The sequence below is a fragment of the Penicillium longicatenatum genome (assembly GCF_028827895.1).
Source record: "Penicillium longicatenatum strain IBT 33135 chromosome Unknown contig_3_segment0_segment0, whole genome shotgun sequence".
NCBI classification, from domain to species: domain Eukaryota; kingdom Fungi; phylum Ascomycota; class Eurotiomycetes; order Eurotiales; family Aspergillaceae; genus Penicillium; species Penicillium longicatenatum.
This window is the reverse complement of record NW_026643121.1, coordinates 1,152,685-1,167,081: the sequence shown is the minus strand read 5'-3', so window position 1 is coordinate 1,167,081 and position 14,397 is coordinate 1,152,685. Positions and strand designations below refer to the sequence as shown.

The 14,397-nt window shown below is 49.9% G+C and overlaps 6 protein-coding genes across 6 annotated transcripts; 4 read left to right on the top strand and 2 right to left on the bottom strand.

Moving 5' to 3' along the window:
- Positions 1-1,831: 1,831 nt before the first annotated feature.
- N7484_005788 (SDR family NAD(P)-dependent oxidoreductase) lies at positions 1,832-2,638 on the top strand (the record flags this gene model as incomplete). The annotated part of the gene is made up of 1 exon (XM_057116207.1): positions 1,832-2,638. The coding sequence occupies one exon, from the start codon at positions 1,832-1,834 to the stop codon at positions 2,636-2,638; it is 807 nt and encodes a 268-aa protein (XP_056972090.1).
- Positions 2,639-3,004: 366 nt separating this feature from the next.
- On the top strand, positions 3,005-4,296 carry N7484_005787 (Saf4/Yju2 family protein; the record flags this gene model as incomplete). The annotated part of the gene is made up of 3 exons (XM_057116206.1): positions 3,005-3,017; positions 3,079-3,088; positions 3,153-4,296. The coding sequence occupies 3 exons, from the start codon at positions 3,005-3,007 to the stop codon at positions 4,294-4,296; spliced, it is 1,167 nt and encodes a 388-aa protein (XP_056972089.1).
- Positions 4,297-4,459: 163 nt separating this feature from the next.
- N7484_005786 (serine/threonine-protein phosphatase 2A activator) lies at positions 4,460-6,001 on the bottom strand (the record flags this gene model as incomplete). Its single annotated transcript, XM_057116205.1, has 3 exons — positions 4,460-4,906; positions 4,963-5,314; positions 5,370-6,001. The coding sequence occupies 3 exons, from the start codon at positions 5,999-6,001 to the stop codon at positions 4,460-4,462; spliced, it is 1,431 nt and encodes a 476-aa protein (XP_056972088.1).
- Positions 6,002-6,856: 855 nt separating this feature from the next.
- On the top strand, positions 6,857-8,589 carry N7484_005785 (uncharacterized protein; the record flags this gene model as incomplete). Its single annotated transcript, XM_057116204.1, has 2 exons — positions 6,857-8,399; positions 8,474-8,589. The coding sequence occupies 2 exons, from the start codon at positions 6,857-6,859 to the stop codon at positions 8,587-8,589; spliced, it is 1,659 nt and encodes a 552-aa protein (XP_056972087.1).
- A 662-nt stretch (positions 8,590-9,251) lies between these two features.
- On the bottom strand, positions 9,252-9,434 carry N7484_005784 (uncharacterized protein; the record flags this gene model as incomplete). The annotated part of the gene is made up of 1 exon (XM_057116203.1): positions 9,252-9,434. One exon carries the CDS (start codon positions 9,432-9,434, stop codon positions 9,252-9,254), a length of 183 nt encoding a protein of 60 aa, XP_056972086.1.
- Positions 9,435-9,825: 391 nt separating this feature from the next.
- N7484_005783 (M protein repeat protein) lies at positions 9,826-13,834 on the top strand (the record flags this gene model as incomplete). Its single annotated transcript, XM_057116202.1, has 3 exons — positions 9,826-13,449; positions 13,564-13,634; positions 13,702-13,834. The coding sequence occupies 3 exons, from the start codon at positions 9,826-9,828 to the stop codon at positions 13,832-13,834; spliced, it is 3,828 nt and encodes a 1,275-aa protein (XP_056972085.1).
- Between the last annotated feature and the right edge of the window lie 563 nt (positions 13,835-14,397).

The following is a 14,397-nucleotide window of genomic DNA, read 5'->3' as shown; positions in this document are numbered from 1 at the left end:
GAAGTCTTATGTAGCTGGAAACTTCCAGTCCATAATATTTATAGCAAGGTAGGTGCAAGAGGCATATGAAGATCCATTGTAGACCAAAAGAGACAGGAACAAACATCCAAAATGATATTGGTTTGAGCTAATTTTTTAGGAATTCAATGGTGTCATATACCGAAAGGTCCTATTTAGTGACTTAAGTTGCCGGTGTGACGCAATGGTAGCGTGTCAGCCTTCTAAGCTGAAAGTTGCGGGTTCGACCCCCGCCATTGGTTCTCTTACTTTTATTTTTTTTTTCTTCTCACCTTTTCTTTCCCATCTTTCTCATTGATATCTACGATGCTATACAGAAAGTGCTATAAACAAGCAGTCTAATATTAATATATCATTTGGTTTATGATAACAGAAAAATAAGAGTCTCTTTTTCCTACAGTAGTCGATATACATATGGCTGCGCCGAAGTAGGAATGACGGGGCGTTTGCTACATACTTCGAAGTCTCAAAAACAATGCATGACTTGACATCAACGCAACAGCACTTGGTCGATGTTAGCGTGCTCATTTGCAGCAGTCGTCATCCCTACAGCACGACCATCTCTAGCCGTATAATGCAGAGGCGTGCATCCATTTTTGTCCTAAACATGCAAATCTGCTGCATAGCCGAGAAGCTTCCGGGCCTCCATTGTCCATATTTAAGTGTTCGTCCTTCGTCATCTTGGTCATCGACCCAGCCTCTGTGTTCCTCGGATAGCAAATGCCGATCACTGTTCTGAAAATCACATGGGGCAACATAGTGTAAGACTTAATATAAAGGCATAATTTATGAAGCAAATGGTGTTTCCAAAGCCGAAGGTGGATGGCGCAGTCGTTTCCTTCGACTACCCCACTTTGAAATTTGCTCAAAGGACATTCCCCTTGAAACTCATCAATGCAAGACTGCTAGATCCTGTTTCCGACTTGTATATAAATATAAAGGCGTGGAGTTGATCGATTTCACAATGCTAGGACTTAGCTGGTCCGAACTTTTGAGAACGGAATCATTTAACGGCAGCACCGAAGTTGTAAGGGAGTGTACCGACGAGAGCATTATCGAATGATTCGATCTTATTGCAGCAATTTGATCATTTTATCTTCTTCTTTTTTTTTTTTTTTTTTTTTTTTTTTTGGGTAAAGAGGCTTGTTATATAATTCCCCATACCCAAAACCGCTAAAGTTCATCAGAGCAGGAATACCTTTACTCATATGGTGGATGTTATCAAACCATTCAGGGAGATCAATCATTGAACACCGCAAAGTTAGTTGGACACCTCACTAGCCTACATCTGTGGTGGCGCGGGATTTGTGATTCAGAGTCGTAATATTAACAAGTACATACCGAGGTACCTGCTTGTTCACATTAGGCTACCTTGGGATTTGAAGGTCAGTTAGGAGTGACGCCCGCTGAGACGGCGACTTTTCGATCTATATCCCGGCTCCAATGATGCCATTCCTTGCAAGGTCATACGCTCTTGATACCTAGAAGCTCAGGGACCGTACATACCCTGTTGTTTGAGTTACACTTGTCGCGCTAGCTCAGACATGGGCTAGTGAAGTGTCATCAACTTCCTCATTCAATTGACTGCGTATTCATTGGGCGCATGATGCAATCTTACCGGGATTCGGGTCAATTAATGCAGCCATTATCCCAGGAATCTCTCCGTCTATCTGTCATAAACGGTATAAAAGACCTAAACTAATCCAGTTTTGAATTCCATTCATAAAGATCAGTCTTGTCAAACGGATTAATATTCACTCCGACAATTTTACAGGCAAGTTTCAAGTCTACAACCCCCCACTAAGCAAACATCATGTCTACATCGAGCCTCAAGTATACCTCCAAGCTCGCCAACCAACGAGTTCTCATCTTCGGTGGCAGCTCAGGACTCGGCTTCGCTGTCGCTGAAGCCGCCCTTGAATATGGTGCCCATATCATCCTTTCCAGCTCTAACCAAAGCAAGCTCGACATCGCCGTCAACAGCCTAAAAGCAACTTATCCCAGTCAAACCGCAACGCAAACTGTCATCACTCACGTCTGTGATCTCTCCGACGTTGCCAACCTCGATACAAACCTCGAGAGTCTTTTTAAAGCTGCCACAGCCAATGGCACGCACAAACTGAATCACATAATCTCCACAGCTGGTGGTCCAGTCAATACGCCTTCACCAAACGATATACACGCGCACGGTGTCTACAGCGCTATGAATTTGCGTCTCGTCGCCCCGGCCGTGATGGCAAAGTTTATCCCCAAGTATATGGAGCCATCGCCGTTAAGCTCGCTTACTTTGACTGGTGGTGTAATAGGCCGCAAGCCCTCACCGGGTTGGTCTGTTATTACGGCTGGTACTTCTGGTATTGAGGGGCTTGCGCGTAGATTGGCGCTGGAGCTGGCGCCTGTGCGTGTTAACACAGTTGCTCCAGGTGCTGTGAACACGGAACTTTGGGATTCGTTTCCCAAGGAAATTGTGGGGCCGGCGCTGCAGTGGTTTAAAGACCAGTCAACCACTGGAACTATTGGTGGGCCGGAGGATCTAGCGGAGAGCTATATCTACTTGATGCGGGATCACTTCATAACGGGGTCAGTGATTGAGTCAAATGGCGGACTTTTATTGAAGTAGTTATTTCACGAAATATTTCAGAGCAGTCAAGACCTAAATCAATAGATGATTTCTTATGAAGCTTTCATGAACACAACGTTACCTCCGGAGGGCGTTATGGGAGGTGGCTAAAAGCTACCATCGATATAGACATGCGGCGTTAGGCCTGTTATCTCCGGTCGCGCAAACTCCGCTCAAAGCTCGGGCTCACTTTACCAAAGAACCTCACGCTCGACACGCACGAGCCATCAACGGCCCCTCCAGGCCCCAACGCCCCGCGTCATCGCTTATTCTGATTGAAGTATCATCTAGCTTTGGTCGGTACAAGTCTATCTCCGCCCGTGCCACTTAGAATCTAGACGGCGCAAGCCTGCCGCGACATTCAAGATGCAGGGCTTCAGTGAGTCTCACTTCCAGCGCTGCCGCAATGTCGCAACTTTAAAGCTAACAACTTGGCCTAGATATGGGACGGTTTGTCGCTACCCTCACCTTCCGCAAATCGCTGTCTGATAACATTCACTAACCCACCCACCAGATATGTCCCACCGGACCAAGAAGGCCTCACCTCTGCCAACAAGCTTGCCGGCAAACATCCCCTCGGCGCACGCGCGCGCCACCTCAGCACAACTGGTGCACTAATAGTGCGCTTCGAAGTCCCCTTTGCAATCTGGTGCACCACATGCAAGCCGCATGAGACAATAATAGGACAAGGAGTGCGCTTCAACGCCGAGAAGAAGAAAATCGGCAATTATTACTCCACGCCGATCTACAGCTTTCGCATGAAACACATTCCATGCGGTGGATGGATTGAAATCCGTACGGATCCGCAGAACACAGCATACGTCGTTCACGAAGGTGCGCGGAAACGAGATACCGGCGAGGACAAACCATTGGAACCTGGGGAGATCGCCATTCGGGGTCCCGGCCTAGGCCAGGATCCGGCGGAAAAAGACCCGTTTGCGAAGATTGAAGGTAAAATCGAGGACAAGCGGAAGGCGGATACGGAGGCGAGTCGGATTCGGGAGTTGCAGGAGAGGCAAGATCGGGACTGGGATGATCCCTATGAGCAGTCGAAAAGGCTGAGGCGCACTTTTCGCGAGGAGAGGAAGGGTTTGGAAAAGCTTGAAACAAACCGTGAGGATCTGAAAAATAAAATGAGTCTTGGTATTGATCTCGCCGATGAAACTGAAGAAGATCGACAACGAGCTGGGATGGTGGACTTTGGTCATGATCAGTCTGCTGCTGGGATTGAAGCAGCCCGAGCAAACCGCAGACGTCCTATGTTTGAGCAATTGATTTCGAAGAATACGGCTGAATCTGAAAGACGTGAACGCGAAAAGAATAAGGGCAGTGCTCGCCGGACCAAGGCCGCTGAGCTTGCTCGACGCAAAGCTTCTTTGCACCAAGAGCTTGCAGGGAATACACGTGCCGCTATCGATCCGTTCTTAAAAGATGCCAGTGATGATCCAAAATCTTGGAAATCAGCTCCGAGGCGAAAATCGAAGCCTGCTTCGTTGCGTTCTGCTCACCGTGGCGAGACTGAGACCAGTGACACGACCGACACTTCGAACAAAAACACACCGATATCCATGCCGGAAACCCTTCCAGAATCCCCTGGCAAGAGGTTGCCAACTGGACCCCCGCGAGCATTGGTAGACTATGGGTCTGATTCGGACTAGAAAGGGCATTGCATGGATTACTTCTCTTTTTTTATACCCCAGCGGGCGTTATGGGTTTCTTTATTGCTCCATAGAACAGAATCTTCATGGAATTAAGATACAATTCATCTATGAGATCTCCAGTTCGTGAGCTACGTGTCCTATGACGGGTATCATTTTCTTTCTATTTAGCCCAAGGTGCCTTAGTAGGTCCATCACCCCCTGGTGGCGGAGGGGCTTGTGAGGTTGCCCAGGGAGCTTTGGTTGGAGCCATAGGGCCTGGAGGTAGTCGAGAGGTGTCAGGAAGAGCTGTATTTGAAGCCTGAGGCACGTCCCTTCGCGCAGCAGCCCACGGTGCCGCTGTATTCCCCATGGGAGGTACACGAGTTCCCACTCCTGCATTTGCCCATGGTGCCCTCGTACCCAAATCCACATTCGGCCGTGCGGTAGTCGACGGACCACCCCCATCTGGCACAGCAGGTCGGGCTTGTGGACCCGAGGTTGAGTGGACGGTTGTCGGAGGCGCAATAGCGTTGGGGTCACGAGCCCAGCTGAACAAAGAGCCAAATGGGAAGTGCTGTACAACTGGGAACTTGGATAAAACCTCTGCGTTGTACATTTTCACCATGCCCTAGAGGAGGAAACATTAGCTTGCATTCATGGGTAGGCTACGCTTAAATGGCTTACCTTATTGATCTTGCCCCATCCGGCTCTAATACCGGAGATGTCGTACAGCATAGGGCTATGTTCCCAGAACGGCCCTTTTTTCACATCATAGATAAAACCAATGGCGGAGAAATACAAGTTAGTTCTCCTCTCCCTCTCCACGTTATTGGCTTTGGCGACTCCGCTGGGGTCAGGGGCATCAGGTAATGAACCTTCTTCTGGTGTCAGGTCTGTGTCACTGATAGCTGGAGCAAGCTGCGCGGAGCCTAAGATGTAGGGAATGAAGGAGTGGTCGTCAAGCCCCCATACACCATGGGACCCAGCTGGTTCAAGTGTGTACGTTTTGATCAAAGTCCGGATAAGTTCAAGGTATCTGCAGAACACTTTAGTTGAATTCACCACATTGTAATCGGCCATAGCTCGCTCACGGTTCAATAACTCCGAGAACAATGGCTCTCTCTTCGACGCCCGGGTCAGACGTTGGGAATCCGTTTAGTTTCCAAATGGCAGCTAAAAATGCCAAAAAGCTCAATTCATGGCCTGTGCCATAGTCCAAACGCTGACCACTTCCCCAACTACCGAGAAAGTATGCCTTCAATTCGGTCTCCGCTGTAGGTCCCTCGGGATCTGCTGAAGGCGTGTCCAAAAGCTCCGCGGGCAAGCATTCTCTTAGCAGAGTAGAGGCCCGCTCTTCCAGAACCTCATGCCATTTCCGGAAGCTAATATTTCCAAATCGACGTGGCCCAGTGTCTGGTGGAACCTCTTGTATAAGGTCCTCAAGCTTGGAAAGTAACTCCTGCAGCTGTCGAATGGGCGCGGAGAACTGGACAGCATCTGTACCCAAGGGCCATGCTTGCGATTCTCCGTCGGACATTTTTGTTGGGAATATCGAGCGGTTCAGTTGTAGGATGAAGGTCATAATATCAGTGTAAGCTTTCGAGACCAGGAAGGCCGGAACATCATGCGACTCGTGAATCTTCTTGCATGGCGTGATAAAATTGTGCGGTTCGGACGGGTCCAATCTGGCCAGGAAACGAACAGACCGGCCGGCCGGTTCCATTTTGAAGGATTAGTGAAGTATTCCAAGTATCTGGACTTGAAAAAAAAAGAGTTGTTGAAAGTGGGATGGAGGGGAAGGCAGGAATGACGGGTGTGGTGGAGCGGTCTCCACCCGAGCTTCCTCTTGGAAATCGTCAAAAGGACCCCAGATTGATAGTTTGACCCCGCTAACCACATCTAGTAAGGCGCAGTAATTGTAATTCATAGCACGTTCTGCCAGGTTTCGCAAGGATTGAGAGTATGTAGTCATATGGTGGCGTACGCTGAGTGAGACACCGGGGGTTGATTATATAACTTTTCGCCGGCTCAAGCCTCACATTTTGATTCATAATTGCCAATAAACAACACGGCAGTGGCCTCTGCAAGTTAGAGACATATTCGATAAATTTAGTCTTTATAAAATGATAGAATGTGCATGTTATACTTGGGGTATTCATGAGCACGCCTGAGAGCGGTCAGCTAAATATGGTGGGCGGTCTAACAATGCAGCGGTCTACTGGGTGCTTTTAATCCAACATGCACCTTTGTATGATATCTCCCTAAATACACGAAAGTGGTGTGGTGCACACATCTTAGGGCAGAAATTGGAACTCATGAGCATCCATGCCCAGTGGCTGGAGCCAGAAGCACCTTGACCGAGCTTAGATATGAACGTACCCGTGAACTCGGGCACAGGTTGCTATGAATTACAATTACCGCGCCTTACTACATATGGTTAGCGGGGGTCCAGCTATCAATTGGGGGTTCTCGTAACACCTACCTTCCTTTCATCTCTCCACAACGCGATTAGATCGTTCTGCAGCGCGTCACTCCCCTCGCATCCGCGGCACCCACTGACGGCTCGTGCCTTAACGCCATGCCACCACTTGCTAAGAAGCGTAAATCCCATTATTCCACTACTAGCTCGCTGGAGTTGCTCAACAAACCGCAATCTCGAAGACACACCACTCACAATGAGAGGAGCATTTTTGATGTTCCCGAATCACCCCAATTGGCAACGCGCTCTGTGCAGCGCTACGGACTTCGCCGCCAAAACAACTCTTCAATACAACAATCCAGCGAGGCCGACCAAGAGCAAGTCGAATCATCCTCCGAGCTCGATCAAGAGCAACCCGAGCCATCACCAGAGCCCAATAGGGAACAGTACAATCCGTTTTACGAGCTCAATCAGAGGCAATCGAGTTCATCTTCCGAGGGTGATCAGATAGACGATGCCCCCGACCCAAGTGACGATGAAGGCCATGTGGAGGCGACCAACATATATTTGCAGGATCACAAGGTAGAAGACCAAGAAGAGTCCCAAAACGAGCTGGAAAGTGTTCCATATGGGGGAGGTGAAGATCAAGAGACCCAAATCCAGGATTTTCACAACGAAGAGATCCAGAGTCGGCACGGTCAGAGCGAGGAAAGCCCAGATGAAAATTCACAACACGAATTCCAAGACGAGAGAGAAGAGGAAACTTACGCAAGCAACCCTCGGTCAAAAAGCCTCGACGCGCTCCAGGTCGTCATTCGTGAGAGCGTAGAGAGAGGCCCACGACAAAATAGCGGTGTCACTTCGCAAGGCTCCAGTAAAAGTGTGCCAGAGACACCACAGCCCACGACTCGATCGCGCAGGGCGCGTAAGGTACGTCAGGAAGGTCTAAGTACTGGCGGGCTCGATGCCGAGATGTCAGATCACAATGTAGCTGAGCTCCACGAAGGCATTGCCAAGCTAGATCATGATTTGAAAGATTGGCTGGCAACAAAGGTCCAAAGTACCCGTTGGAGTGACGACTGGATGCTCTTCTATGAACGCGCTTTCGAATTGCCAAAATACATCACTAGTCCTATGCCAGAATCATTCAATGATGCTTTCAAACTCATCGAAACCATGACAAGTCTGTTCAAAGATCTCGAAAACCTACCAGTTGACCTGGGGACGAAAGTCCAAAACCTCCGTGCTGCTACATTTACTGAAATAAAAGGCATACTGAACTTCAACGAAGTACCAAACGAGGATCTGGATCGAGAGATAGCCGGCCACTTGGTCATTAATGTTGAAGGCTACCTATTACCACACATCGCCATCATGATCATGCTGAGTTTCAGGGCATACACTCAGTACGGAGTACCGGCCTCCACGGCCTTCGACGATAGCCTAGGGCTAATGGTTGATTGTTCTGAACGAATCAATGCTCTTCGAGAGTATTATGAATCCAAGCTCAACCTTCAACGGTCCTGGCGCCTTGGAATACGGGCAAAGAATTTCAAGCAAGCACTTCAGAAGAACCAGTTGAGAGAGTTTCTAGCTGCAGAAGCACAAGCACCTGTCGAGACACCGAGACTTCCCCCGACTTTACACGGATGGACACGATCAGAGGAATCGTGGCTCTGTGATGCGTGGGAGCAGTACGATTGTGAGTGTCTATCTGAGTGTATCTCAAGGTTCTATTCATTCATTTCCCATGAGCAACGCTAATTCCGCCCGCAGCAAGTGAACCAGATGAACGATTCATTTTAATCAAAACGCACCTTGCATCTCAATTCTCACGGCACACTATAAGTTCTCTAAGGCTCAAGGCTCGTGAGCTTTTGTTGGATTCCTAAAACTTAAAATCTTAGGCTTCCTCTGCAGCATCTGGTACATAACTGCTTCAAGCGTGACTATTTCATTTGGATTTGAATATCATGAGCGGTGGGGGGTTTTTTTTGTACATACATAGCATTATACCATTCAAAATCAGCTTTGAGTCCTTTTCATAGATATTATGGACTGATGTAATCGGAATCTTCGGGTCCAACTCGGGTAGGAACCATGGAAATCATTGTTTTGGTCAAAAGGGGTACGCGTTTTGCACTTCCGTAGCATGAACGAGGGGGCCAGGTAAAGCGATGCCTCCTTTGTAAAACAACATAGAAATCTGTAGATTGTGATAACCAAAGAGATACGTCCTTTCTATGTTCACGCCGTTGAAACTGGGGTAAAGGTTAAAATATGGTGATCGACACTGCCGCCAACACCTCCCGAGGTCCTTTTCGAGGTAAACAAGCTTGAGTATGGCTAAACTGGATGAAAACAAGGGAATGGAAGGGTGTAACCCGCATATTTTAGAAAAGTTAATTCCTCGAAATTCAAACACAATTTCCCCAGATCTCTCGGGCTCGAGGTCGGGGCCAAGGGTTCAAAGGAGCAACGACGATCCTCCCCCTCCTCCCTCCACCGACACCGCTTTTACTTTTCCCGCTTTCTCCTTTTCTTTCTTGACTACTCATCCAGCTGTTTCGCTCTGTTCCTCCTGAGTATATCTCTCTGTGACAGCTACGCGCGCTGCCAGCTTATTCCTTTGTACTGAGGTACATCCCTCGAGACCCTCGGTGCTCCGAAGCCCCTGAAGCTTCTCGACCAAATCTGCGCGCTGCGCGTAAGTACAACCCGTTTGCTTTTGGTGCATGTTGCCCTTTCTCCTCCCCGGCTGCAGACTTCATGGATGTATGTCTTTTCGTCTTGCATTCTTGCCTTTGACAGCAATTGCTCCTTGACGTGTGAGAAATCAATGGCTGCAACACGCCGCGCTTTTTCAAAGTCGAGTCTGCCGAGCTTGAAAAGTTGTAGTCATGAGTAGCATGAGCTACTGGCATCATCTCGGAGTCAGTTATACGGCCCAAAAATTATACACTCCTGGTGATTTCTGGGTGCTCAAGATTTTCTGTACTGTACACATGCTGATCGCTTTTCTTTTTCTTTCATAGGCCCCTATTCTGTACATCTGAATTTCTTCCACACACCTGACCCTCAATCTATAACAATTACGTCGCTCATCGCAATTACTCCGATTCGATAATATGGCGTCCACTGAGGACCCTGTACCTGTCTCCTCCGATGTTGATGTTGACATCGAGGCTGAGATCAATGCCGATGTCGAGGTTCCGCCTCCAGCTACCCCCGTAGACTCCGCCATGCTCTCTGGAGGTGAAGAGGCTGCCAAGTCTAGCCCCGAGGCATCCAAAGAAAATATCCCGATGTCTCCTGCCAAGACTAGCGCTGGTACGCCAACAGCCAAACGTCCAATTGCGGGCACTACAGCTACCAAGCGGCCAACCCCGACTTCGACCGCGTCGAAGACTGGAGCTACGCCAACTGCTCGCACCAGTACGAGTAGCACATTGAACAAGCCTCCTACCCGGCCTACTACCACCACTACTGCCACTACTGCCACTCGAAAGCCTCTGAGTACTTCCACCACGTCGTCTCACCGGTCTCGTGCATCGGTCAGTAGCTCTGCGGATGAAAAGCCTCGGTCAATCGCAAGCTCCGGGGATGAGAGACGCAGCACCTTGGGGGCAGCCAAACGCACTTCTATGGCTGCTACTCCGTCTACACGCGCTCCATTGAAGTCAACCTCGACCCTTGACCGCAGATCAAGTGTGGCCGGCTCAGCTTTGGAGAGAAAGACTGCGACACCTTCCACTGCTACTTCCCGTACGACTACCTCCACCAGCAGACCGGTCGGCAAACTGACATCTTCGACCACTCCAAGTGCTCGACCAACATCCTCCACCTCGGCTACCCGCACTACGACGACTCGCCCGACGACCGCCACTTCGACCACTTCACGTCCTGCGGCGCCTTCAACAAGGGACCCAACCAAGCGGTTGAGCACCATCTCTAGCACAGCTTCCAGAACTGCTGGAGACTCGGAGAAGCTGCAGGCTCTGCAGGCAAAGCTCTCTGAGAGTGAGGAGACCGTCACCAACCTGAGGGCTGAGCTTGAAATTGTTAATGAGAAGCTGGGTCAACTCTCTATCGCTGGGGAAGAGGCCACTAAGGGCAACACTGCCACGGAATCCCTTCAAGCAGAGCATGCTGCTGAATTGGCGAAGCTGGCTTCCGCTCATGCAGAAGAGCTTGAGTCTTTGCAGGTCCGGCTCCAGGAGGCGGAGACACAGCGTAAGGACCTGGAAAAGAGTTCTCAGAAAGAACTTGAGGCTGCTAAGCAGTTGGCTATGGCTCAAGGTGATGCTCAATCCACCGCTGCTCTTGACGAACTCAAGGAAACACACCAGGCTCAGTTAGAGGTTCTTAAGAAAGAGCTTGCGGAATACAGGGACTCTGCTGCAGCATTTGAAAAGGAACTCGAAGCCCTGAAGAAGGACCTCGAGGCGCAGAAGACTCAGTTAACTGAAGAAAATGCTCTGGCCCTCAACAATCTCGAACGTGAATTGGAGGGTCGTGACCAGGTTCTCGACAACTTGAAGGCTGAACTCAACAAGTTGGGCGCTGCGAAGGACGAAGAAATCCAGGCCGAGAAGGATGCTGCAGAGAAGTCTACTTCAGCTCTTCGCGAGCAAATTGCTTCATTGGAAGCCAAGATCGCTGAGTCCGAGTCCAACACTCAGCACAATTCAGAGGAAACAACAAACTCCCTAGCCAAGAAGGATCAGGAGATCGCCGATCTCAAGCAGAGCCTCGCCCAAATTCAAGCAGACCTTGAAGAGGCACAGGCTGCGTCCGCTAATGCCCTCAGCGCCAAGGTCAAGGAATTGGAGGCCGCTCACGAGGCCGCCATTGCTAACGTGAAAGCCGAGCATGATCAGGCTTTGAGCTCCCTTTCCGCCTCGCATGCGAAAGAACTTACTGTTGCCAAGGCTGCTGCGGAATCTACCGGTTCCGAGCACTCTCAGCAACTGCAAGAGCTGCGTGATGCATTGGAAGCCGCCAGGACTGCTGCCCAAGGGGAGATCGAGAATGCTATTTCAGAGCTCAAGGCTGCCCATGAGCTTGAGCTCAAGTCTCTTATGCCGAGACTGGAGGAGTCTGAGAAAGCGCTGAATGAGTCTCGTCATGCTTTGGAAGGTCATGCCGCTGCGCGGGAGTCTGCCATTCAAGAAGTTGAGGCTCTTCGTCAGAAAGTTGGAGCCCTGGAGCCACAGGTCTCCAGCGGCGCCGGTAAGATCAACGCTCTTCAGCAAGAGGTTCAAAGCAAGCAGACCGAAGCTGAGGAGCTGTACCGCAGCTTGAAGAACCTCGAGGGAGAGTCCAAGTCGAGGGATGTCGAGAAGGAGAACAAACTAAAGAGTCTGCAAGACAAGGCCGCTGAGGCTACTCGGCTTCTTGAAGAGCACACCGCAAAGGCAGCTTCGGCGTCTGAGCAGCACGCTCGGGACATCGCGGCTCTTAAGGCCCAACACGCCGCCGAGTTGGCACAGGTTACAAATGAAACTTCCGGTTCTCACGCAGATGCCCTCCGTGAGCTCCAGCAGCAGCATGACGAGCTTTTGACAAAGAACCGCGAATTGGAGTCAAACCATGCGAACCACGCTTCTCGGGTCGAATCGCTCGAGGCTGAGTTGAAGTTGGTTCAAGAACGCCACGCTGGAGACATTGCGACTCACACCCAGTCTCGCGAGATCGAGGCTGCCGAGCTTCAGAAACAACTTCAGGAATCCCAAGCCAAGGCTCAGGCCGAGGTTGAAGCATTGCAAGCCTCCGCCGCTGCCAACAGTGATGCTCATTTAAAGGAGATTTCTGAGCTGCAGAAAAGCTTTGAGGAGACCAAGGCTCAGTTGCAGGCTGAGATTGAAGCTGTCAAGAACTCAAAGGCTGCTGATGCTGATGCCGAGCACGGAAAGGCCATTGAAGAGCTTCTCACTGTCCAGGAAGCTAAATTGGCTAACTTGAGAGAGGAGCTTGATGCATCTCACGAGGCTAGACTTGGTGATTTGCAGAAGATCCACGAGGTTGCCTTGGGTAAGGTCAATGAGCAACTCTCCCAGGCCAGGGCAGCTGCACAGGATACATCTGTCATCGATAGCCTGACAGCCACTGTGAGCGAGCTTGAACAGAAACTGGCTGCTTCGGAGAAGACCCATGTCACATTCCAAGAATCCGCGGCCACCACTTCGCGTGAGATTCAGGATAAGCATGCCGCCGAGGTTGCCAAACTCCAGGCTCAGCACTCGGAGCTTGCGGCCAAGCATGATGCCGCTCTTTCCCAAGTGGGAGAGCTTCAAAAATCTCTCGCCGCCTCCGGCGGCAAGACCTCGGAGCTGGAATCCATCATGAAACAGCTTTCTCAGTCTCAAGAAGAGATTACTTCTTTGAAGGCAAAGCACACCGCTACCAGCCAAGAGCTTGAGGAAACTCGAGCTGTGAACAAGACCATCGAAGAAAGACTTGCCGCCGGTGAGCAGAACTTGAACGACCAAATCGATAAGAACATGGCTCTTCTCAATCAGCTGGGTGATCTCGACTCAAAGATTTCCGCTGGCCGGCGACGAGTCCGCGAGCTTGAGGCGGACGTGGCTACCCTGAGAGCAGGAGGCAATTTGGGCGCAGAAAAAGACAAGAGCTCCTCATCGGGCTTGGAGTCAAGCCGATGGGCATCAGCGGATGATGGTAGTGAGCAAGCTGAAGATGGAGGTCCAGCCACAACAGAAGGTGAGCTTGGTTCATCCATCGAGGGAACGGTGGGAGTTCCCCGTTTTAAGTCGTCATACTCCTCAAACTTGCCCATTTTCCACCCATTTACATGAGACTTGAGCCACAATTTTATTCCTACAAACACTAATAAATGATCGTAGATGGCAAGCATTCAGGAACAGCTTAAGCACATTCGATCGGCAAACGATGAGTGGTATGATGAGCATCGCAGGTGAGTTTTAACTCTCCCTTCTATGGCCCCCTTACTTCCGGACTTGTGCTAATAATCTACCTTACAGACTCATCGGAGAATTGTCTCAGCTCTCCCGACGAGCCACTCCCAATCCTCCCAGCCAGACGTCAACACCCGGTCCTGAAATCGCAGTAACCGCTCCTGAGTCTGTGAGCAGTCGTGTTTCCGCCGCCAGGTAATTATGCAGTTTCTCTAGGCTGTTTTCTGTACCGCTCGTGGGTATATCAGGTATCCACTTGTGAGAGCACAAGTTTCCTTTGTTATCCTGTTTCGCTCGTTTTGTTCTATTCCTTCGGCATATGCAGTAGGACCCAGGATACCCTGTTTGACTGCTCGGGTCTTTTCCGTGGCCTTCATGTTTAGTACGTTTTATTGCTTAATGTCAGCACCAGTCTCTTTTCAATAAAGCTGGTGGTTGTGTGTACATTTATTTGAAGAGCCTTCATTGGCGAAACTATTTCCCTCTACAACAAGCTCATCTTCGGGTGCAAGGCCGATTGCAATTCTGTGGCTTAGATCAATGCTTTGACATTGTATACCATTTTGTCCATTTGGAATCACAATTATCTAGGGGTACGCACCCAGTGCATCCCGTCGCTAGGATGCATCGCGCACATAACTTGCCTATATTAACCTTCTAGGGTTGGGTCTAATAATCGAAATGAAACATCCAAGTATCATTGCATACGCCTCTTTTTCCAAACAAAGGGAACTGGTCCGGATTATATCGTCGGATCTAACG